The sequence below is a fragment of the Xiphophorus maculatus genome, chromosome 18 (genome assembly GCF_002775205.1).
Source record: "Xiphophorus maculatus strain JP 163 A chromosome 18, X_maculatus-5.0-male, whole genome shotgun sequence".
Taxonomy (NCBI): domain Eukaryota; kingdom Metazoa; phylum Chordata; class Actinopteri; order Cyprinodontiformes; family Poeciliidae; genus Xiphophorus; species Xiphophorus maculatus.
In genome coordinates, this window is record NC_036460.1 from 14514175 (window position 1) to 14539241 (window position 25067).

The 25067-nt window shown below is 37.3% G+C and overlaps 1 protein-coding gene across 7 annotated transcripts in view; it reads left to right on the top strand.

Moving 5' to 3' along the window:
- Nucleotides 1–25067, top strand: part of kirrel3 (kirre like nephrin family adhesion molecule 3) — a 191941-nt gene that overhangs the window by 149897 nt on the left and 16977 nt on the right. For all 7 annotated transcript variants that reach the window (XM_023351558.1, XM_023351559.1, XM_023351563.1 and 4 more), the window contains exons 7-11: nt 5259–5364; nt 12765–12913; nt 13110–13237; nt 14504–14630; nt 23309–23409. In XM_023351558.1, the coding sequence (XP_023207326.1) occupies nt 5259–5364; nt 12765–12913; nt 13110–13237; nt 14504–14630; nt 23309–23409 (611 nt within the window). The remainder of the gene's footprint in view (nt 1–5258; nt 5365–12764; nt 12914–13109; nt 13238–14503; nt 14631–23308; nt 23410–25067) is intronic.

Genomic DNA, 25067 nt, shown 5'->3' on the forward strand with positions numbered 1-25067 from the left:
CTTGTTATCTTACTTTTAAAAAAAAAAGAGTCTAGAACATAGACACGTGTTGTCAAACGTAAAGCACTCACCTTCATTTTCAGGACTCATAATTGTACATTAAACAAAAACACATTTGAAATTTATGAGAAATATCACACCCCAAGGTCTCATCCCAACCCTAGTTGTACCAAGAAATAAGAACAATGAATCCGACAGAGTAGAGAAATGAATAGGTTAACTGAAAAAAGGAGCAACTTGTACACCCTGGGATAAGAGCAAGTGTCATCAAGAACATTGGAGCAGAAAGTGAGGGGCATCATTCATTTTAGGGTACACTTCATTTCCTGTCCACAAGCTGTCTCATTCGGAATTAAACCCTTCCAGATGTTTTCCTGGCACTCTGTGACTGAACACTGTATTGAGCATGAACAGCTTAAATTGATATTGATGCTTTCAACTCGTTCTTACTAAGGCAGCAAATGAGTAGATTTCCTGAAATGGTATTGCATACCCTATACCCAGTATGTTGACAATCTCCCTCTGAACTTCTACATTCCCAGCATGAAGCATTATATATTCTGCTCAGGAGTGGCCTAACTTTTAGGCATTTAATTGAACACCAAATTATCTTGCCTGATAAAGCTTGCGTATGTGCCATCTCAGTGACATAAAACCTACAAAAAAGTTTTTGTAAACTTTGCAATCTTTCTTCTCTTCACAAAATCTAGTGTTCAGCTCGCTTTTTTGCTTAGTTGTCCTTTTTTCCCCTCTCTCCCTCAATCTAAATGAGTATAATCTAAACACAACTCTGTACATTGCTCTGCAGCTTAAACCAGAACCCAATGCCTTTAACAGTATTTTCTTTTTATCATTACTTTAATGCTCATGGTTTACATCCACATCAGCATTTCCATTCCCTCCAAAGTTCATACAGCGTTATCTGGATGAGGTTTAGACAAATTAGCATCTAAATACAGTATACGCTGTCGATGTTGCCGAAATGAGAGGGATTTAGAGCCAGCAGAGGTGATTCAGAACCCTGGATAGACTGCTGACTTCAGTTGCCCACACCATTCCATTAGCGGACTGTAATTATTTGATAGCACACGGGGTAGCTACCCCCTGATGCTGTTTTCTTCAGCAGTATGTCTTGATGTGCATACTGCCGTTTGTACTTGAATCAGTAAACTTTCCCACGACCAACTACAGTACGTACCGCTGCAGAGGAACTCTGTTTTTGGATGCCAGCTTCGTGTCTCACTAATTCCCACTCATCGCATGGCTTGAAATGCTCCTCAATTATTTTCTAGTGCAGTTGCATATCTTCAGAGCATTGCCCCACATAGAACTCTGCTTTGAAATGTGTAGTGGGAAATTAATGCACTGGGGATGGGCAAGACCAAGGTTTTTCCGTATGTTTGCATTGCAAACAAGCTGAGCCATGTGGGTGGAAAAATGAAAGCCATTTGTTGGGACTAATTAATAAAGAACATGCACATGTGCAATTGGGGGGATTTGTTTTTGGTAGCTTGCTCAGCCGCATACCCTCCTTGCTTAATCAAGCAGATAATGCCAAATTCATCTGAAACAGCATATGTGAGTGAGGGGGAAGGAATATAAGGTTATAGAGACAAGAAAATGCTCTTGCATTTCTGAGAAAACTTTCAGTTTGTGAACATATTTTGGCACATATGTATTGCAAGGAACGTGGAACAACATCTGCCATCATTAAACTAAGTAAATTTAGCATTCTGAATATCTTATGATCAATATGTTAGACCTCAAGTTGTTCGTCAGCCTGTTCTCCCCTGAAGTATTGCGCTCAGCCAGCCAGATGACAGCGTACCCATATTGTCGACAATGTAATCCTCGGTCTCTGCATCCTTCAGAGGAATCCAAACGCTTCTGGAGTTTGAGGCTGGTCCTGCTGAAGAACAGCTGTCTACAGTGACCCAGAGAGATTGAAAATTTGAGCTTTAAGAAAGGGAGGAGTGGGGGTGAATTTATGCTGGCACGATCTCTGTGAACAGAGAAGTTGGATGATTGTTCCAAAAACACCATCTGGTTTCCACTTTGAACTAACCGATCAAAAGCTGTCGGCCAACTAAAACAACACCCTCCCCAATTTCTCCTGTTGTTCCTCCTGTTACCTCAGTGTATTCATTCCACCCCTTCTAGTGAAAGATTAGCTGTGTTGCACATTGGTCTGCAATGGCGTTGCCTCAAATGCCCAACTCGTCAACCCATTGCACTTACCCATCAAGATATTCACTTTACTAAACAGATATTAGTCATGTTATGAAGGTTAAAAGTGGGAAAAGGTGTTTTAGTTAATAATTCAAACATACGGACAGAACTTTTGACAGCTGCTGCTCCCAATGCTGCCATTTAAAGTGATTGAGATATGGAAATATCAACAAATTAAATTCATCATGACATTAACTCTCGCTGAGAGGGACATGGGAGTTTTTTTTTTTTTTTTTTTTTTTTCAAAACGGAGGACTGGTTCAGGCATTTCAAAAGAACATTGATTTTGTGGTCAGATTGACAGTAATGAGCATTTGAGTCTTTAGAAGTCAGTTGGCAGCAAGAAGAAGGAAATCATGATTAAAAAGGCCCATATAGGAAGAGTTTAGTGCAAGTGTATACTGAATTAGCTTCTGCATTGCTATGTCTATTAGCACAGAAGATGCCTTTAGATCTTCCCCTGTCTTTTGATGTCTGTCTCTCTTTCTGTCTGTGCTCCCAGATTCCCACAGATTTTTTTTAGTGCCACCTCCACTGCTGCCACACCTGTCAGTTTGCCCCTTAGGTTGCTTTTACCCACATTTCCTTTCATGGATTTAACCACCCACAATGCTTTAAACCACCTACTGAGTGGATAACACTATTGCTCCAGGCAAGGATGAGTTTCCGGTTTTATTATGATGCATATCCATGCCCCTCTTCTGGTCCCCCCCTCATATTCACACAAGCATGCAAATGCCTAGGCACACACAGCTGGCTGCTCAGTACCCAGGGATACTTGCTTGTTGAGTTAGCCTGCAGTCTTTTTGGGTTTTGCAATGTTGTTGTTTTCTTTACTGGCCTGGAGAGACCTGGCACAGGTGGAGCTCATGGATTTCAAGGTAGTGAAGTGGTTGGCGAGGGGTGGTGGAGTTGTCCTGGAGGGGAATGCTTCCACTGATGGGGGATATGGCGTGTAAGTAGGGAAAGAATGTGGCACCTGGACCAATTCCTCTCTGGGGTTTTGTGGCAGCTGAGCCTGCCTTGAGCATCTGCACAGCTACGGGGTAATAAGCAGTTTTTCGACATTTGGTGCCGACCCATAAACATGCTTACAGATTCCCTCTCCATAGCCATACGCAGAGATGTCTGGCTACATTAAAGTGTGTTTGTGTGCTCCTTTTTTGTTTCATCCTCGGCGGATTTCTGTTCTCACTGCTGTGCCCTTCATTCGCAGCCAAACACAGTTCCTAGTTGTAACTTTAGTGTAGCTAAACACAGAGCAGATCTACTTTTTTAACAGATGGCTAGCTTCAAACCCAGAGCCAGTTTTCCCCTTGTGACTTGTTGACTGTCCAGGATAACTCACCAGTTTGCTACCACAAGGCAAAGAAGAAAAAATGTATGAAAGAAAAAAAATTGAGTGAAGACTCTTTATTTTTCTATTATTTAAAGCAAATGTATAGTAAAAAGAAATTGTTGACACTTTCCAATGTATTTTCCATAAACAGTAAAGCACTTACATCACTAACTGCTAGACCAACTTGTAATTATGATCTACCTTGCTGCATTTGCAGCTATGAACAAAATACACCTACATTGCATTTAAAAAGCCTGACAAATAGCTTTACTTATAAATAAATAATTAAATTCATCCTCCAAATTTGTGAGGTAAATAGCTTTGTTTGCTTCACGTGGGACATGTTTATATGGAAATGAAGCTCTATCTTCAAAAAGAATCCTACCTTTGTCAATTAGGATAAATTAAGTTGTTTATTGAATTTGCATAATCTGAATGTTTGCGATGTTCAGAACTATTATAATTTGCACCTCACCACTGAGGTTCCTTGTTGTTTTAAATGCTGTGGATTTTGCCGTGGACTATTTCCTGTTTGAAAATTCTTGCTGAGTGAAATCCATTATCAGTTCAGGGTTTCATTTTTCTTGCTTCACATATGAAAAGTAGGGATATGTGAGAGCAGAAACATAGAGATAAACATCCAACTTGTAAGAAACAACCTTAGTGTTTTTTTAGCAAGATGAGCTTTAAGAAACGTGGGCTGCAGGGGTATTAAAACTGAGACATAGTTATTCCGGGATAATTCTCTCACAGACTGAGATAAGTTGTCAAACTTGCTTTAAACTTGCTCTAAACAGTACCACAATGTGACATTATTTACTGAAAGATTATAAGAATAATAGTATTAATGCTATGACTATTATATCCTTCTCAGATGTGTGGTGCAGACACTACAAGGTTGACATTTCACACCTGGGAACATCCTGATCTGGATTCTTTTGTCAATGATACAGATGTGACTCGTTTAAAACTAGACACATTTGGGTTTATAGGCTGTTAATATATATCAGGATAATCAAAACTATGCCCAAAATTATTTATATGGCTGACAGATTTAGGTTTAAGTGATATTTTGACCTGATCAATATGTTTTTCTAGCTGGAGATAATGTTTCAGCTTTGAAGTGGCCTTGCCAGAGTTTCAACTGGAATCCCAAAGAGAATATGTGGTGAGATCTAATAATTAGGATTATGACCGAAAACCTCAAAACCTTAAAAGACAAAGAGCTAGCTACAAAAGAAGAATTGGCAAAAGTAAAAGCCAAAACATGCAAGTAGTTGGTCAACAAGTGATAGTTTGAATACATTTTTGAAAGCCATGGACACATAATGTGATGTGGTCATTACCTTTTCAACTGGCTGAGCAAATTTCAGCCGTGCAGCTCGCTGGGGACACAGTTAACAAAAATTATACAGCATGTCATCAACAGATGTGGAGATGAGTGAGATCAGGTAGTCAAATGCAGATCATTTAAAAGTTATGGGATAAGAATCTCCGTCCAATATGTTATCAACACAGGATACCACAGTTAAACTGAAAGGATTCCTCTTTTTCTACAGTTTTTTTTCTGACATTTAGTCATCAACAACATCAGCAACGAAATATGTTTTTAAAGCTTACAATTCACTGCACCTTGATTGAGGATGCCAGTTGAGTAATTGCTTGTCTTTGTGCATCCTTGTTTTTATAGATCTCCCTCTTGTCAATCTCTCAGTGGAGCCTCAGCCCATTTTGGAGGGCAATCTTGTGAAATTCCACTGCTCTGCAAAGGCCAACCCTCCCGTTTCGCTCTACAGGTGAGTCAATAGCAAGCCGTGACTCCAGTGCCCACACATAAGTCATCCACAAAGCTTTAAAGATCCTATAAAATATTGAAGGATGAGGAGAAACGCACTTAATGAGATATTTTCTGATCGATGTAGAAGCCGAAAAATAATTTTCACATGGCACAAAATTTAACACAGTATTGATGGTATTAATCTTTGTCAGACACCATATAATACCATTGCACCATTACTTCACCTCATACTTGTTATGAGAGGACACAAAACAATGAAACACTGCTGAAAAATATAATGGAAGCATATTACAGAAAAACCATTTGGGAAAGCATGTCATGTTTCACTGGGCTGCAGTAAAGTAATACAGAGCTTTGTTCCACAACTATTTGCTTTATGGTCACATCATCTCCCTTGAACTTTAAATGTCCATGAGTGTGTCGGGGGAAAGCTGAAAATCTAATTTGCGTGACATCTGAGGAAGATGTCAAAATTGCTGCTTTTTTCCCCATGAAATTATGTGTTAAGACAGCACCTGCCCCAGGGATCTGCCAGCTTTGTGCAATGGTAATGGGTGATTCTAGGCTTTTATTTCTTGTTTCACAAATGGCAATTTGAAATAGTTGACTTTGCCCATCGTAAGGAAATAATGTGTCTTCACCCACACAAGAAATGTTAATATTGCTAAAATGAGAAAGCAAATTTCGTTTGGAAGCAAGTTAAAATATGCAATTATCAAATGAGAAACAACAGGAGAGGCAGAAGGAAAAGAGCAAACCATTAATCAAAATTCAGTCTGTCATCATGTGCTGATTTCCCTTTTCTGAATATCAACTGTACTAAGAGGTGACATTAAAAAAGGCATCAGAACCATAATGCAGAAGAATGTTCTTCTTTTGTCCACAAAAGACAAAAGAAGGACATTAAATCATTTGAATGTATATGATTGAATGCATATCATGAATGATTGGATACATTCAGTCATGTGAATACATTCAAGTTTGCTCTTGAGCAGATAAGTTGGCCATATATTCTTATTTTCAGACTTGATAAGAGTTTGAAGAACAACATTTTTGTTTCTGAACTTTGATAAAAACTGTTTTTCAGTTCATTTGTGTCCCTGTCAAAAACATGAATAATGTTGAGGTCTAAAGGCAAAGCGTTATGATATTTTGTTGTGTTTTTAATTCAGTGCATAAAAACATTGATCCACATTCCATCTATCCATCCAGTCATCTTCTTCTTAATGGTGTGTGTCTTTGCAGAGTAAGTACTCTGCAAAATCTAGTGTAGAGAAGTGTAGAGTTTTGCGTAGGAATCATGTCTCAAATGGGGATGTTATGTATAATACAGGCACATTTTATGTCACAATCAAGTATCTATGTTATGAAAATGCTGTTTATACCAAAAGCTATTTCAAATAAATTTGACTTTGCATCATAGCATAGAAATTGGCTTCTGTCTCTTTAAAAACCTTCAAACCTTCAGCCTTCACCACATGTGGCTATAACAAATAATGTAGGAGGTTCATTGTAGTCATAATCTTTCATATTAAACAGTAATTCCATGACCCAGCACACATTATTTTTTAGATTTAAGCACCTTTATGATTATTTCTTCTTATTTACTTTTTGTACTTAATACTTAGCAACCAGAATAAATAAAATCAGACACTGGATAAATATATGGATACAAAGTGAACTACATAATGAGAAGTAAAAACATTAAAAATTTGAAAATCACAATATATACTTGTTAAAATCTATCCACTTCTTTCTAACATCTTCAACTCTGATGAAGCAAGAAAATGCGCCTCTATTGTTCTTACAAATCCTGTATGGCCCTCCACATGAGGAGTACTAAAGTGATTTGTCAAGAGATGGTTCTCTGTGTGGGAGGTTTTTAAATCTGAGCAGAAAAATAAATGGAGTCAAATCAATAGCAAAAGCAATTGGCTAGGCTCTGAATCTTGTAATGGTACTGGGAAATGAAATGGATGTACAACACAGTCACTGGTGGCAAAACAGAGATGTTGCTTTTGTTGTATAGATCATGCACTTTGGGAAAAAAAGAATGCGGGAGAAAGGGCAGTGATATTGTGAAAAACAAGGTGTGTGTGTGTGTGTGTGTGTGTGTGTGTGTGTGTGTGTGTGTGTGTGTGTGTGTGTGTGTGTGTGTGTGTGTGTGTGTGTGTGTGTGTGTGTGTGTGTGTGTGTGTGTGTGTGTGTGTGTGTGTTAGACTTTGTCTGTGAACAGCACAGACAGATCATCTTTTTCACCTGCAGAGGCTACAAGGCCGGATCAATGCTAGAATCAGACCTCTCCACAGGGTATAAAGAGATTTGACTCTATGGGAGCTGACATATTCCTCCAGTTTAACAATATATAGAATACAAGAATTGGTTGAAGGGTAAAACCAAAATGGAATGAAAACATTCTTTTTTATACTTTAAAATGTATTCCTCTACCTGTTACAATAGCAATTTACCATGAATACATTTTTAAAGTAAATCTAGTAACCTTTTTACTAGGTTTTACCCTTCACCAGGTTTTCATGGTCACCTGTTTAGACTTAACAATGCTCTAATGCCTTTCCTCTTACAACATAGTATACAAGAAATTTTAAGCGTCCATAATACTTGCCTGGGGGACCTCATCTATGTAAAGGCCCGCACGCAGTCTCCCTCTGAGAGCAAGATCATCATGGAGTGCAGAAAGCTGGTCAAGGAGTGTGGGACCATTATTCAGTGCTAATACACTGTCTTCCACAGATCAGATAGAGCCCAAAGACAGAGTAGTTTTTAGACGGATGGCCTCTTTTCCGTTCCCCAGAGAGTCATCCATTCCCTATATGCACTGCACCATCGTAACATCTTCCAATAGACACTTGAGACACACACCCAAGATAGTGCGGGGCAATAGTCAAAAGCATAGTGCCTCCAGCTGCCTGTGACCCCTTGTGACTGCAACAGCATTGTAATAAAACTGTGTTAAGGCAGGAGAAAAAAATTGAGATCTTTCCACAGAACTTTTCCCCAGAAAAAAAAGAATGAGAAAACAAATCCAGGTGTGGTTATTTAACGAGTAGAACAGGAGTATAGGCAGTCATTTGCTTACCTCCAATCTGCTGCTCTGTGTGTGAACTGCTGATTGTAACCTGTAGTGAAAAAGGGTTTTAAGTGATCAGGAAGACTTGAAAAGTGCTGGGTAAATACACTGTTTGAAAAGAAAAAAGTGATGTCTCAGACATCTTAGAACCTATATGGCTCTAAGATGTCTATTCTGATAAAAATGCTCCAATACAAAGGTTGATCCTAAAGTCGTTATAAATGTAGAGTTAACCACATCCATGTACATTGTAGGAGCTTATTCACTTGGAAATAGAAATTAAAAATGCACCTGCATGTGTAATACAACATATCATTTTTGTTTTCAATGCTAGTTTTTGGATGTTTTAATTTAAAAACTCTACCTTGCTGTACACTCACTGTTCTGTAATACCTCTTTTTTGCAAGTCTGACATCTTGTACAAGCAACACACAGCAACAGAGAGTGTTTTACATCTTGTTTTTTACCAAAAAGTCAAGTAATTGCTTGAGATTCTCGGTGTAGTGCCTGGAAACTTGAGGTCTTGTGGTATTAAAACACCAGGATATGTCTCATTAAGCTTATGACTGTCTCACAAAGGGCTAAATTGGTGGGACAATTTGTTTGGTGAACAAAGTCAGCAATTTGGAAAGGCTTCACAGAGTTCTACAACCTTGACATCCTATTTCATTTATAGTTGAGACGGTACATCAGACTTATTTTAAGTCAAAAAGTAGTTTTTAAAATGTCGTTGTTGTATTACTTAATGATGCAAAGCATTGATAAACCCTCCACTGTTTATAAATTCTTTGCACGTCAGCACTTTAGGTACTTGATAGAAAACAAATTATAAAAATAGAAGAAAAATTGCATGCTTTGTTTTTGTAAATATACAAATAAGGAAAACACTTTTAGTGTTGCCAATGCTCCATGAAACCATGATGAAAGATATTTGGAAAATGCAAACAGAATTCAATACACAAGAAAAACGAACAACTTTCAGTAGAGAGATGATATTCCTGATTATTTTAATATCATTCATACCTGTCGACATTCAAGTTTCTCTACTTTGTTTTCTTTTGTACCCTTTTGAAGTACTGGACTACAAGTAGGGACCTTGATTTAATTTCTTGCGAGATCATAAAAGATGCTATCTTTTTATGGCTATTTGAAAATGGCCGGATGCTATTACTGAGCTTGCATATTTTCAATATCACACTGACAGAAATCTTCTGTTTTAAAATGCATGGAAGGTGAACTAGAACGGCACTGTGCTGTGCTTAACCATGTTGATAATAGCTATGAATCCTGATTTACTGTGCACCTTGAAGCTGATGGCACAGATATCCACCTAATTTAATTGCTAGTCTTTTATTGCCCTAATAACGTTCGGCAAATGCAAAATCTCTTCTGTGTTTCACGTTCATCTTCAGCTTCCATTAGCAGCAGACCTTTTTATGTCTGGAACAGTGTTAATTTAAACACCTTTCACCAAACATAAACAGCTGTAATGCACACACTGATCCATGCTGCTGTGGACACACCCAGGCAGAGAGAATTCACAGCTTTTGTCTGAATGAAATCCCTGAGACTGAGTCAGCTATTGAGGAAGCCTTGTATTGGCCCTTTAACCCTCCCAAAGGGAATGCAGGTGTTTGTGTTACCCAAGGCTAGCTATGTTTAGACATGAGTTTTGGACATGGCCCAGCACACCAACAGAGCTCTCTTGCTCCCCGAGGACGACGGTATTCTGTCTCAGTTCCTCCTAACACTGTCAGAGGCTCCCTAACCTGGCAGCTGCAACCTCATCTCGGGAGCAGCCGGCTGCCCAAACATCTGTGCTTAGCCCATTATGAGTCCTGCAGTTTTGGCTTATAAAGTGGCAACACAAACAGTTTCATTGTTTCCTAATTTTATTGCCCCATGTGTCTTTACAGTTATTTCGCACATTTTTAAGGGGGAATATTAAGAACTTTGGTGGTTTTCTAAGAACTGGTACCAGTCCAGGAAGCAGGGATAGAGATAAAAAAATAGCATTTACCTATTATTATTTTATTTCTTGTCAACTTTGTCACTTTCATTTTTACCTTACCATTTATCATTGTCAGTGCCCTCATTTTGATTACAGCAATGTCAGTGTGATTAATACCTTATTCTGCAAGTCCATCTTGATCAACTTCACCCTGCAAACTGAAACTAAGTAGTTAATGTTCAGGGATGAAGTACAGTCAATTTATTTTGACTATGCAGCATCAATTTCAAAGCAGGTGCTGGAGTGCATCCAAGGTGTCAAGGGGTAAAAGGCACAGTAATGCACTGGACATGCCAACTCCACATAGCCAAGAGCCAACAGCCTGTGAAACAACAGTACTGATTACAGAGTAATGTAGCCCTAAATATGTAGCTCAAATGAAACAATTTAACTTGTAGTTATAAACTTAGATAGAATGCCTTGCAAAAATTATGTAAATCCAATGTGATCTTCTCGCATATTGTCATGTTACAACCCTGTACTACAATGTATTTTACTTTAACGTATGAGACAGATCAATAAAAAGTAGTAAATAATAGTGAGCTGGAAAGAAAGAGATTAATTTACTGTCAGCATAATTCAGATTTGAAGAAGTGAAAGAAAGTGATTTGATCAGATAAGACATAAATTTTATTTTTTGTCTTCATGACCTTGAACAAACTGTCCTGTCCATGAAGCATGGTGGTGTCAGGTTCATGCTCTTCATAGTTTGGCTATATGTTTTATGTTAGTGTCATGATGTGTTGTAGGCTGATTGTGGAAACAAATGCAGAACAGAAGAGGCAGCTTGTAGATGAAGGATGTTTAATAAAATTGATGAACAAAAAGCTTACAGAAATCACAGGGAACACAGGGAGCCAGAGCAAAACAAATAAACCAAGGAGAATAAAACCCAGCAAGGAGACACGAGGAGAACGCAGAGCAGACTGGGTTAGTAATGGGATGTGATGGGAGGAACCAGCAAGGAGAAACTGAGAATGAGTAACTTGGGGGGAGGTTGTTTACTAAACAAGAAACAGGTGGTTGATTAGAAATGGGCTGCAGGTGTGAGAGGAGCAAGTACAAGGCAAATTGAGGAGAGAGAACGAAAGTGGCAGAGAGGGCAAGGAAGAGTACACGAACTAGGAAATAAATCTAACACTAAAAGAAAAACTAGACCGAAGAAACAATTTAACTAGACTAATAAAAAATAACTAGACACGAAAAATAAACATAAACTAGAATGGCTAAGGATGGACTGAATTGAAGCCAAACGGAAACAAGACTGATGTAATAAAAAATAAACTAAAGAATACAGAATGATCAAACTAGAATGAAATGAACATCAAACATTCTCAGATCCCAACAGTTAGTCTATGCACAGCGGTGCATCAGACAAAAAGCAAGTTATGAACAGTTCTACTGTAAAACATAAATGAACCTAAAAAAATGCAAAGCCCAATTAGAATTCTGCTTCACTTGAGCTACTGATTGAATGAGGTAATCTGTTCTCATTTAAATGATAGCATTTTAGTCAAGCATGAGGGTAGCTTACTCATGGAAAACAAATTAGCTCCCCATCCCATGGAAACTCTCTTCAGGACTGGCAGAGAGAGAAAATTGAGACAGGCGCCGGTTGCGTACTCATTTGCCGTATCAGCATGCAGACACTTGTCTTCTATGGATGTTTTCATCGTGCATCATACATTGGATGTCCCACAGCGCCATCTAAATTTTCTAAAGGGACCCAATACATCTGAAGACACCTTTGCTTCATTTTTATAAATGGGCCTTGTCTTTTGAAGCAGCTGAAAGCCAAAACAATGCATGCAGAGTGGGGCACAGCTGCCCGTGGCATCATCAAAGTCTTACCTTAACACATGTGGCATGTCACGAAATATATCATTCAAAAACACAAGAAGATGTTTTTTCTTTTGTTTGTTTTCCAAGTGATCCCAAGTCAATTCATTAATGTCAGCTGTTGTGTTTAATGCAGTATGTCTCTAGCAAAGTCTTCAAAGGTGGGAGAGCTACCTATTTGTCATTCTGTGATTTGTTTGTCTTGGTTGGCGCTCTGCGCTGCTCCCTGTCTGGTGTAATGAGGAACGTGCTGTCTGCTCTGAGTTGCCAGAAAGCTTGTCATTGCATGGAGAGCTGCCACAAAAATGTGCTGAAGCCAGCATAGAAAACCTGCCCCAGAACTGTGATTTATTCACCCATAAGAACTATATTGGTGGGAGAAAGCTGTCTTTATCATTAACCCATATGTTTGTTCTTCACCAATCTTTCCTTCTTTTCCACCATCTGCTCTTCATCTCAGGTGGGCCAAAGGTGGGAACATGCTTAAGGAGGTCTCTGGGGACACCTATGAGGTTATCGTGGACCACTCATTCTTCACAGAGCCTGTTTCTTGTGACGTTACTAACTCGCTTGGCAGCACCAACGTCAGTCGGAATGTCGATGTCTACTGTGAGTGACAAAATTCTCTAGCGTGCCTGTGTAAATAAACAACTTTACAATAATGCAACGTCCTACATGTTTGCTGTCTTTTTCTTTTCTTTTTCTTTTTTGCTGAGCTCCAGAGATTGAAGCACGTCATTCTTAGATATTAGTACATGATATTAGATATGTGATATCATTTATTGTGGGTTTTTTATTCCAACAGTTGGACCTCGTATGGCTGCCGAACCTCAGTCCTTGCAAGTTGACCTTGGATCTGAGGCCATTTTCAACTGTGCCTGGACAGGAAACCCTTCTCTGACTATAGTGTGGATGAAAAGAGGCTCTGGAGTGGTATGTGTCCTTTTTCACAGAATTTATCTCTCTGAAATGTAAATATCCAAATACAGGCACATCTTCATAAATGATCCAAAAGTGAATACATTACAATTCAATTAAAAAAAGTGAAAATAATATATTTGATAGATCTCACAAGAAGTAAGAATGATACATCTGAAGTTTTCCTTTTTTTTTTTTGAGGATTGTTGTTTACAGTTAATACAGTTTTTTTTTTCTTGGAAAATTAAAATATTAGAAAAAATATATGGAATCTGTACTACACAATATATAGTTCAACACCGGACCTGGGTGTGTTAATTATGAACTACTGTGCAAATACATTATAGCATGGAGGCAATCAGTCCAAAACTCTGAGGGGTTAACAAAGCACAGGTTGCCACAGTTGTAGCTCATGTCCCGAAATATCTGTGTAGCTATTAAAGCAGCGACTCCAAGCTGCAGCCCAGGTGTTGTGGATCTCTCCTAACATTTTGAATGCATTTTTCCTCTGAATTACTTTACAGCTGAGGTTATCCTGTGGCGTGTTCACATTTTTTGCCTCCCTTTTTTATCACTCAACTTTCCAAATAATGTGCTCAGACACAATTTTTATAGTGATGACCTATGAGACTCTCAGTAATGTTCTGTTGAACAGGTGTCAACTCTACAGGCTTCTGCATTATGGAATATTTCTAAATTAACCATTCTTTTTCAATAGTTCAATTCATATTTATATATGAGCTGTGAGCCATTATTATTAAGTTTAAATCAAAACAAAAGCCTCTTCAGAACTTGATGTATGTCTGGTTCAATATGTAATTTCACCTTTACGATATTTTGTGATAGACCAAGAAAACTTCCTAGACATCTAGGAGGTTAACCTTTGAGAACCGGAGTTGGAAACCATTGGTCTAAATGGAGTACTCTATAGGAAATGGTTTTCAAGAATTAACTACATTGTTTTGAATGTCTATTAAAACTTTTTTTTTTGCCCCATCTTTGTGACCTGCTCCCTCGTGAGAGCCTTTGCTTTGATCCAGAAAATCAGACTCATTCCACCTTTCCTTTTGTCAATATGAAAGGCCATAGCCTTTCCTCCACTGAGCTCAGACCCTAAATTGGATTTTAATAATTAAGAAGAGCTGCCCTTTAAGGTATTAAGTGGTCCGTGTGCTGCCTTGGTACTTTTTTCTCCTTAGTCCTGCCTGACTGCTATCAGAAATGCGAAGGTTCTTTTGTGCTCATTGCAGCTGATGACCTACGAATTTTTCTTGCCTACAGGTTCTTAGCAATGAGAACCTACTAACTCTGAAAAACGTGAGGCAAGAGGACGCAGGGAAGTATGTCTGTCGTGCTGTCGTCCCACGTGTCGGAGCCGGGGAGAAGGAAGTCTCTCTTACCGTAAATGGTGAGTTGTGTCACTGTTGTGTCCCCCACACAAACTGGTCATGATGGCCACCAAGTAGCTGTCATCCGTAAAACGTAGACAATAGTGTGAATCTGGAGGTCCGAGGTCAACAGCAACAACAAGAAAGCAATTTGTCACTGTAGTCAGCATTCCGTTTCCTTTGTAGTTCACAGACGTCTTTCACTGAGAAACTTCTAACATAACATTCTGTTTTTCTTCAGCAGTCTGTCATTTGATATATCATTTTCTTGAAAACGTTTTTTAATTTCCAGCAGAGGCCTTGAATTATAATGCCCGCCAATAGATGTAGCACAAAAAAACGGTACAAAAACATGCTCATGCAGATTAAGCTTTCTAACAAAACTAATTTGATGCACAATACACAGTTCTTTCATTAGGTCTCACTACTGTGAAGCCTTTCTATAATAAAAAAAATAAAATAAAATAAACACAAACTAGCCTTTTCAGGACATGGTCTTACATTTCATAAACAGGTGAAATGTGCTTAAATGCTAATTAGATTCAGCATGAGTCACAGGGAGTCTGCCTTTTTCTGAGGCACTGACTAACTAATGAATACCAGCCTTGGTGGGAGACCTGGCAACTCTCAAACAAATGACTTCATTATCAGTGCTTGATATTCATGGAGCATGCTTCAGCATGGCAGAGGGTCTGAGTTGTGGGATTTACATGTTTTTTATATCCCCCTGTGTCCATCTGCGAGAAACCTGGACAGAAACAAGACCTAAAAAGAAGGATATTGTTAACACTTGCACTGGATCGTTTCACACTTCGAAAGCTAACAAAATGCTTTGCCTGTAAGCAACTCTCATGCTGATTTGGGGATGAAGATATTTCAAGTGGCAAACATGCTGTTTAAAGGTTTCGCTTTTCACAAACCCAGACACTGGTTTTGCATATCAGAGGGAACGAGATACCAGCATTCCCTCAAGCAAGGGATCAGAACCAAGACTTTCTATGAACTGCAAGGAGCACCCTTGTTCTGGGAAAGGAATTAAGTCTAAACCCTTGCAAAAGAGGAAAATTCACATCTACTTCTATTGTCTCCCATTCCTGTGATAGCAACCTAGTGTACCATTCTCTTTGCAGCTTTATTATTTACACTGAATATGTTTCATCCACTGTACTCGCTGTTATTTTGATTGCACCTTTTTTTTTCTTCTCAACTAATGGAGATTGTGTTGTTTTTCAAAATGATGCCATGAAAGAAAGATGATGGACTGTTTTAATAAAGATTACAACACAACTCCGGGCACTCTGGGAAACCTGCGGCAAAGCTGAGATGACATGTTTACTTGGTCTCTGTAGATATCCTTCAAGTGAATTTGGAATGCCCTGCAGTCTTTTTTATTTCTTAATGCTCTTTATTCATTGCCTTTTTTGTGTATCTCCAACCTCTGCGCTTGAATTGTCATTTGACATTCAAAGCCTCCATTCTTTTTAGCCTTCTGAATAATTGAATTCCATCTCTTCTTCCCAACTTTCTGAGGAATTCTTGAGTCAATTCTCACCCAGACCTTGAGGCAAATCAGATTGTCCGACTGTGCAAACACTGTGGTTGAAGTGGCGTCGTGTGGGGAGCTCTCACCCGATATTCATTGATTGCCCCATGCCACCATCTCATCCACAAATGAACCTCACTTCTCATCAGCCTTTTTTACCCCAACATCATCGACTGTCAGATGCACACAATTGATTCCGACCATGATTTGCTAAGATAGCAGATGTGCAGGGTTTGTCAGCAGGATTGCTGTGGCACAATAACATTTCAGGGAAGGAAGGCTGCACCACATTTCTAGTATTCATGATGTGATGGCATCTGTTGCACTTTTTGCTGTTTTTGTATTATTTGTTTTTCCCGCAGTCATCCGCTGGTTCCTTAAAGCCATCATTTAAATTACATGTGTTTACAATTTGTCATCGTCTCTATCTCCCCCAGTCGTTTTGTGTCACCGACTCCCACTGTGGCATACCCACGTGAGCATGAGGATTTTTCTTTCCCTGGGGAAGAATGTAATTTAATTATAATCAAACAGCTAGCAGGGGAAGCAGTTTGTGTTTAAATCACTAATGGATATATATTGCTTACTGCAGTCAACCATTTTTCAGAAAGGATTCGTTTCTCAGTGTTCAAACACAAAGTTGGAAAGTGGCTTAATGCATGAAGGACAGTCTGGGACGTTTTTAATTGTCTGTTGTTTATATAGCAGAAATTATTACTGCAAACTGTCTAAATTTTTATCATCCTGATGAGATGGGAGTAAGAGACCATTTCCAGGGTGCTTGAAAAGATTTAATTTTTAAGCTAAAGGCCATCTATTTACACTGTAAATAATTCATCCGTGTGCAAGTAAGCTTTTTACTTTGTGTGGGCAAAATGACACTCAAATGAGCCCAGTACAACTGAAGGAGGGAGTGAGCGCTGGAAAATCTTTCAATATTCCACAGAACACTTGCTTTTTTTAGTTCCTAGACTGTCTTTATATAGCAGGGTAATTAGCAGTCCCGCATTTTTAAAGCTGGACGTTATACCATGAAAGATAAAAAAAAAACAAAACTCTGCATTTGGGATGTAACAAATGTAATCTGACTAGTTAAATTTCTGCTCTGGTGTAAAACGATAACTTCAAACATCACACACTGTCTGCTCAGCTGAAGCTATATTTTCAATCCATTTATTCCCCATTTTTAAAACCAGGGTGATTCATTTAAAGGTTTTGGCTTGTACAGAAGATTACATCGGCTACCCTAATTTTAGATTTGAATGTCTTACTCATTTTTGGGTATAAAGTATAAATTCACAGGTTTTTTCTTTACTTTTTGTAATTTTCACAAGCTCAAAATTATATTTACAGTCTTAGACATATACATGCATTATTCAGCATTATTTAAATAAAGATCACATAGCAGATCACATATCTACACACATTGTGCTAGATGTGTAGCTATCTACACAATGTGTGTAGATAGCTACACAATCTGCTTAATTCTGGCTCAGGCAGGCATTTTAAGCTTATTCTACCTATTTTCGTGAGCACTGAAGTCAAGGTGATAAGAAAAGTGTAATGTTAGCTATCTTTATCCATTATTAAGCTTTTGTTTTCCTGTTTGAATGCTCAATTTTATCCAAGTTTCAACCATCTAGCTCTGTCTTTTTGCAGTGTTATCACGACTTAACAGTAATATTACCACCACCTTGTTTAACAGTTGGTGCTGCTTCCTGAGGTTGAAAGTTTTTGTAATAACTGAAAGTTTGTTTTGTCTGATCATATTTTTTTTTCTCTACAAGGTAGTTGGTTTGGCTATGTGGCAAGCTTCAAAATTCATTAAAAGTTTCAAAACATTAATTGACTTTTTATAATTGACAATCTTTCAGTCTATGTTTATGGTAAACTAGTTCATAGTTAACAAGGACACTGGTATTTCACTATCTTTCAGTTTATGATGACAGCCCTGAGCCTTCACGGGTTATCGCTATACAATCTTAACTATAATCCAATTGATCAGAATATTATGTCAGATATTCCGAGATCGTCTACCTATCCTCTTGATTTAAGTAATAGAATATATGTGGTAAGAATACATGTGGTAAAAGATTTATCCTGCCAGAGCTTCTTTATCTATTTCAATTCCTTCCTATGGATATACAATTTAAACTATTCACAGAATGTTATCAAAATTTATTTGGGATTGCAAGAAAGCCAGATTTGGATATTCAACTCTACAGTTGCAAAATGTTAAAGCGGGTATAATCCTTTGTAACTTAAAAATGTACCCTTTGCCGTTCAGCTGAGGTACTTGTATTGCTGGTGTAATCGATAATATTCTGCCAGATGCATAAAAATCAGGCAACCATTGGAGAGAATTGTATACCAGTTGAACTTCAGAAAACATTCATCCATGTGTACACTCTATGCTAGAAATTTGGTCTATTCTAGCAAAGCAACACTCTCTTTCTTTCTTAAGAAAGAAAGAGAAACATAAAGACGTGATGACAGAATAAAGATTCTACACCATGAATGCAAGTACTGGATTGACAGAAGCATTATTGCCTTTTATAATTTAACTAAAAATGCTGAAAGGATGAGCTTTCAATATGTGAAAGTTAAATTTATATGCAGAGATAAGGACAACTTTCAATATCTACAACTCATAATATTTTAATAATGAAATAAACAGGGGAAGTGTAAATAATTCAGTCTTAGACATTTTATGTGACTCAAATCAACAGAAAATCTAAAATTATATCAAACTTGTATACCAGCCTAATGTTATGCCAGAAACTTACAACTATATAAATGAGAAAAAAGAAACGCTCACCAAAATTTCAAATGATGACTGGTATAATATCTGTGAGCTGTCTCAAACATGCACAAAACCATACTTTGTGTAAGGTTTTGAAAAATTCTGTACCAATAAGTTTCACCACATATGAGTTTTTTTTTCTCTAACCTTTATGTTAGAATGATCAATACTTGGTTGAAATATTATTGACGACTCGGACTACAGCAATAACAAGATGATGACTCAACCATGAACTGTCCACGTATGGTCACTAGATGAGTGTTGTGCAGGAAATATTTTCAATTGAAAAAATGACCTTAACTCTAAAACTGGAAGAAGTCAAATTTAAAGAAAAATTGGACAAATGGATAACATAGAAAATGTCAATAACTGAAAGAACTGCAATAACTATGAAAACTGGTAGCTGTTCCCCATGTTCAATTGTTAATTTCATTTTACTTAGTTTTTTTTCTGTTGTGGGTGTTTTCTTTGTCTGTTCATTAAAAAAAATAAGGAAAACAACATATTAAAAAATAAAGCAAAACCATAACTGGAGCAAACACTACATGTAGATACTGATTACGGTGAACTTACTAATAGGATTTTCACTCAAAATGTTTTTGTACTAAAGACAATTAGCTAGAATGGAAGACATTATATATTTTACCTAGCATACAGAGGAGGCTCTTGCTGCATGGATGTACAGAGGGAGAGATTTGTATAAAGCACCAGTCTATATGCGTTTGGCTCAAAAGCCACAGATGCTGCTGCTTAACTAATTAGGGTGTTGCTGGAAACAAGCAACATAAAAATAAAAAATACCTCATTGTGTAATTTGTTTAATCAGTTTTACACAAATTAAACCAACCTGACTATTTACTTGTGACAAGTGAAAGCACTGTTGGAAAGCTATGTGTTGTAGCTTTTATTATTTGAAAAAAAAAAAAATTAAGCTTCAATATTTAAACAGCAACATGGGCTTAGACACTGCTCTTTCTACAGAGTTTAGAGATTTAAAACACACAAACTTTTTAAGCCTTGAGTGTTTGCACCACCTAACACACACACACACACGCACACACGCCCACTGTTAGGCAGTGTTTCGCACTGCCTAGCACAGACCTGCACACCACCGCCTACACACGCAGACACACCCCGACACACATATACAGTATATATATATATATATATATATATATATATATATATATATATATATATATATATATATATATATATATATATATATATAAACATGTTGCCTAATCCCTTCACATCTAATTTTTATTTGCAATAAAATATTTGTGTAGAAGTAACTCTGCTGTTAGATGATTATGAGTTTGTGCCACACTTTGTTTCTCTGTATGAACTCTTTGCAGAGATGTTGTCTGTAAATTGTGAATCTTATTTCAGCTCCAGTTTTAAGCACTATATTTGACCAGAAAATTAAACCACGAGTGTTTATGGCTTGTGGCAGAGTGTGTTTCATGATCTCTAGTGGAGAAGATTTAGATCTTGCTTTTAATCAGCCTAGTCGAGAAAGATATAATAATTTGCAACTTAGCCAAATCTACTCTGACTAAATGTAGATAATGGGATACAGTAAAGCTGAAGTTCCACTTTGTGTAGGTTTATTTGCTTTTTACAGTTATAGATTTAAAACAACTCTATAACTCTCTTGCTGATAACAATTTAAATGAAAATAAAACAATTTTCTTTCCATGCCCAAGTGAGCATTACATTTCTAAGTATTCTATTGTTAATGTGTTTGCACAAACGGGTCCTTATGCTATTATTTACAACAAAGTCATGTCAGTTTTTTTTGTTTGTTTTTTTTGACAAAAACATAAACTGACTGATTGACAGGTTTAGTGGAAACCTCTCAGTGGAAATCATGGCTATGAATGAGCAAAACATTGACAGTTTCACTTGTTTCTGGGTTTTTTTCCCCCCTTTGCGAAAAAAAAGGAAATAAGCGCATAGAAATCCTTAGAACCACATGGAGGCAGAGAGGGAAATGTCAAGCAAATGTCTAAGTTAAGGGAAGGAAATGTTAGCTGTGGCATTTTGACACCCACACTGATATTGTGTAATCAGCTTGCAATGTCCACTCTTGAGGCAACACCTCCTCAAATGAGCGAGGGAAACATTGCACCTAACATTTGATTACCTTCCCTCCTGCCTAGCATTGATGTTGTAGTGCCACCCACCTCCCTATTACGAACATGTTTGTGCTCTGATCAGACAGTGCAAGTAGCAAACACATGCATTCATAACACACACACGCCCACAAACTCTTTTTACCCAGCCTGTGTGATAAAGATATCTAATTATATACCTAATTTGCAGCTCAGATCCATAGAATAAATCCTCCCCAGCCATTAAAACCAACAAAGCAATTGATCTTGCAGACAACTGGAGTTAATGCTAACGATGTACATTCAATTTTATAATCAGGAGGTAATGCACGTAAATGACACCTGTCAAACATATCATGCATTGTAGACAATATTATATACTTTCTGTATGTGTAGGTAAACTTGTTGAGGAAGAAAATCAGCTTTCAGTGTATTTATCATCTGCAGCATTCAGCCAGCAGCATTACAGCATCCTCCAGAAGCATACTAAGACACCATCTGGCAAAGTCTCATTAAAATGCTAATTCATTTTAATAAGAGACAGGTAATAAACTGCAATTATGTATCGTCGGAGAGATGGCAGAGAGCAGGAGTTTGAGGAAGTCGGCAGGGATGTGAGTTATCTTGCTAATCAACAATCTATCTCGCTTACCCCAACGTTAAACCACATCCTTAACCTTAGCCGTCTCACATATGATATAATGTTTGGTTTGAACTGAGTTTCAGGACAATGGGATCCTCTTATGTGGAAACTTTTCTGTTTTAACCCAGTTATTAATTCCAAAAGCTGGGATTATTCTTGGTTTTTCTCAGTGTCTTCTTTAATCAAGCCCCCCCAAAAAAGAATCCTCACACTGTATTTGATTAAATATGAAGTAGTTTATGTATACAATGAAAAAAAAACTTTAGGTTCCATATTTACATTGTTTTTGCCATACCTAATAATGTCAGACAAGTTGGGTTACTCACTTTGGTAGATATCTCAGAAGTGTCAGACTGGTGATGGAAAGACAGAAATAAGAGCAGAAAAAAGTACATCCAAGTAACAGATGGGATACTTACTACATTACAGAACAGGGTTGAAAAGTTCATTTATTTCAGTAATTCTATTTAAAAAGTGAAATGTTTTTTTTTAAGTGGTTCAATTTTAAATTTAATAATAATTGATTAGAAAATAGGAAAAGAAGAGACTGTAGGACATAAGAGGGTTATGGTTAAAGAAGCTGCCTGTTCAAAGAGTACTGACTCAAAGGACATTTAGTGGAAAGCTGGATGGAAGAGAAATTGTGGACAAAAAAGTTCACAACCAACAAGGATAACCACAAGCTTCACAGGGTTATTCCAACTCATTGACATCCCGCTGTAAACAAATGTAATTTATAAAAAAAAATTAAAGATTTTACTCTACTGAACACATTTAAGATCAAGTGTGAACTCACCTGAATAATGGAATTAGATTGGATGTGATTGTCTGCATATTGCTGTCACCTGGTGTGAGCATCTTCCCGGCCAGATGGTGAGCAGTCCAGCCGCTTAGGCTGAGCTGCCCTTGTCTGGCAAGGTTTTGTACCTGGACCAAAGCTGAAGATACAGCTGCTTGAAGTCCTTGCCAGTTGCTCCTGTTGAGTTAACAAGCTTATTATCAGACACATCTGTTATTTAGTGTGTCAATAGACAAAACAAATAGCACAGCTAAAAAAGGGAATCTCAAATAAACTGTTTTATTTATTTGCATTCACAATAAAAGCTCAGATTTGTGAAGCTTTATTTAGTGACCTGCTCGTGTAGGGTTAAGCTCTGCTGCAGGCAAATTGATTGCATTAGGACACTGAAAAGCAGGCTACATGACAGGAACAATGGTATTATCTGATTTTATTTGATCATTCTACATTATGCTCTAGAGGACATCATTTATCACATTTTGAAAAATCAAGCATGGAATATATTAGCGCATTCTTGATCCACACTGAGGTCTAGCTCACTGTATACCTGATTCAATCCATCTGGGGTAAAACTGTTAGGCATGGATGAGACATGTGCATTACACAGAGATCCAATCTGTCTTGGGAGTCTTGAATTAGTGAGTACTTCAGCAGTCACTGCTTGGAACAGACGACATTTTGTAGTCTAATCTACCAGCAAGAACCTAATTGAGCAGAATTATCATATGACCTGAAACTGAAAATGTCTTTAAATATTCATGTTTCAATTTCTGTGTGTTTATTTTGTTTTCAGGGCCACCTACTATATCCAGCACACAGACTCAGCAAGCGTTACATGGAGAGAAAGGTCAAATCAAATGTTTCATTCGAAGTACACCTCCGCCGGACCGCATTGTGAGTACATTTAGGTTCACTTACGCTTTTCATCACATTTACGCTTCAAACATTACTCAATGTCATTGCAAACCAAGGACACAAAAAATCTCTTATTTCATATAAAACTTTGACATATAATAAATATAAAAATGTTAAAATCCCCAGGTTTTCAAGTTGTTTAAAAAAGGGGACATTAATCTACAGTTTTAATGTTGTGATTTATGATCATCTTTTTTAATACTTCACTATACCAAATATTGTGCATTTCTATCAGATTATTTAATAAGAATAAGCTGTGAGGAAATGTTGTTTGTTTCAGAGGATTCCTAAAGCCGTGGGTTAGAAAATGTCCCAAAAAAGTCCAAACACTGACAAAGTGTTTAATTTTTTTAATTTGATGTCTTGTCAAAAAGCAGCAAATAAGGTACTAAATCCATTTTTTTAGTCTGGGCCAGTTGTCTTTATTCAAATATAAACTTTGTTTTTTACTCTTTCATCTTCTTTAAACCATGCTCTTTTTTCTCTGGCGTGTAAATAATAAAACAAAGCGGTTTGTTTACATAGGGAGCACAGTAGCATAAACTGTTGCATGAAGTCCCTGAACCATCAAACTCAGCTATTTAAAGAGTGTGAAGACTACATAGAGTTTGCATTAAATCTGGTTAACATTAATGAAGTCAAGTTATTGAACAGGCAAGTAAACAAATGGACACAAACAACACAATTTTATCCTCAATAAGTACACTCCACTAGAAAGATTTTAGGGGCATTCTAATATTTACAAATGTTTGAACCAACATAAGCCACAACTAGCTTTCGGTTGTTCAGTCTAAAGCTTACTGACTACTTCTTTTAAAAAATCTTACCACCGTCATCTTCTGTGACATACACAACTACTTATTGAGATGAAAAAACCCCTCCTCAAATAAATGTTTCTTTTGTCGATTGTGACACCAAGCAGTGCACACTGCAATGTGCTTTTGTTTTGTTGACATAGAAAATTCATCAAGGCAATAATTTGCTACACTTACGTTGTTAAATATTCATTTTAGTGCCATCACAAGAAAATCAGAAAGAAAAACACATTTCACAGAAAGATAAGCATAGAGTAGCGCAAGTCTTTATTCAATAAAAGCATCAAATTTTTCTAAGAACCCATGGAAATAGTCATTTTAAAAGCATGCAAAAAATCTTCAAAGGTGCATCAAGTTTTCTCAAGTGAATAAACACATAATGTATCTAAAAGTGATTACTAAGAAGTTGAAGTCGGATGATCATTTATAGAAGAAGAAAATCCATCCAGCCATCCATCCATGGTTTCCTGTAACCAAAGAGGAAAATGCTATAATCACCTTTGGCACACTTTTAAAAATGTGGATCATTTTTACATTTGCTACGAGTCTAGAAAGCACATATACAGTGAGGTTGACATTGTTGTGTTACATTTTAGAAAATGTGTCAAAGATAGTACTCCAAAACGTGATTTTATATATATGGCAAGAGCAAAAGATGTACAGCATAGACGATCTGCAGGTTGACATTTGCTGTAAAGTATGAAGGCCAGTGGTTAGGAAAACCCTGCCTAATCTTTGCTCTTCTGTGTTTTGTATTTGTAACTTACACTAGATTTCTACATTCATTTTGAATAAAGTCCGGGTCAGTAATCCATGGTACTA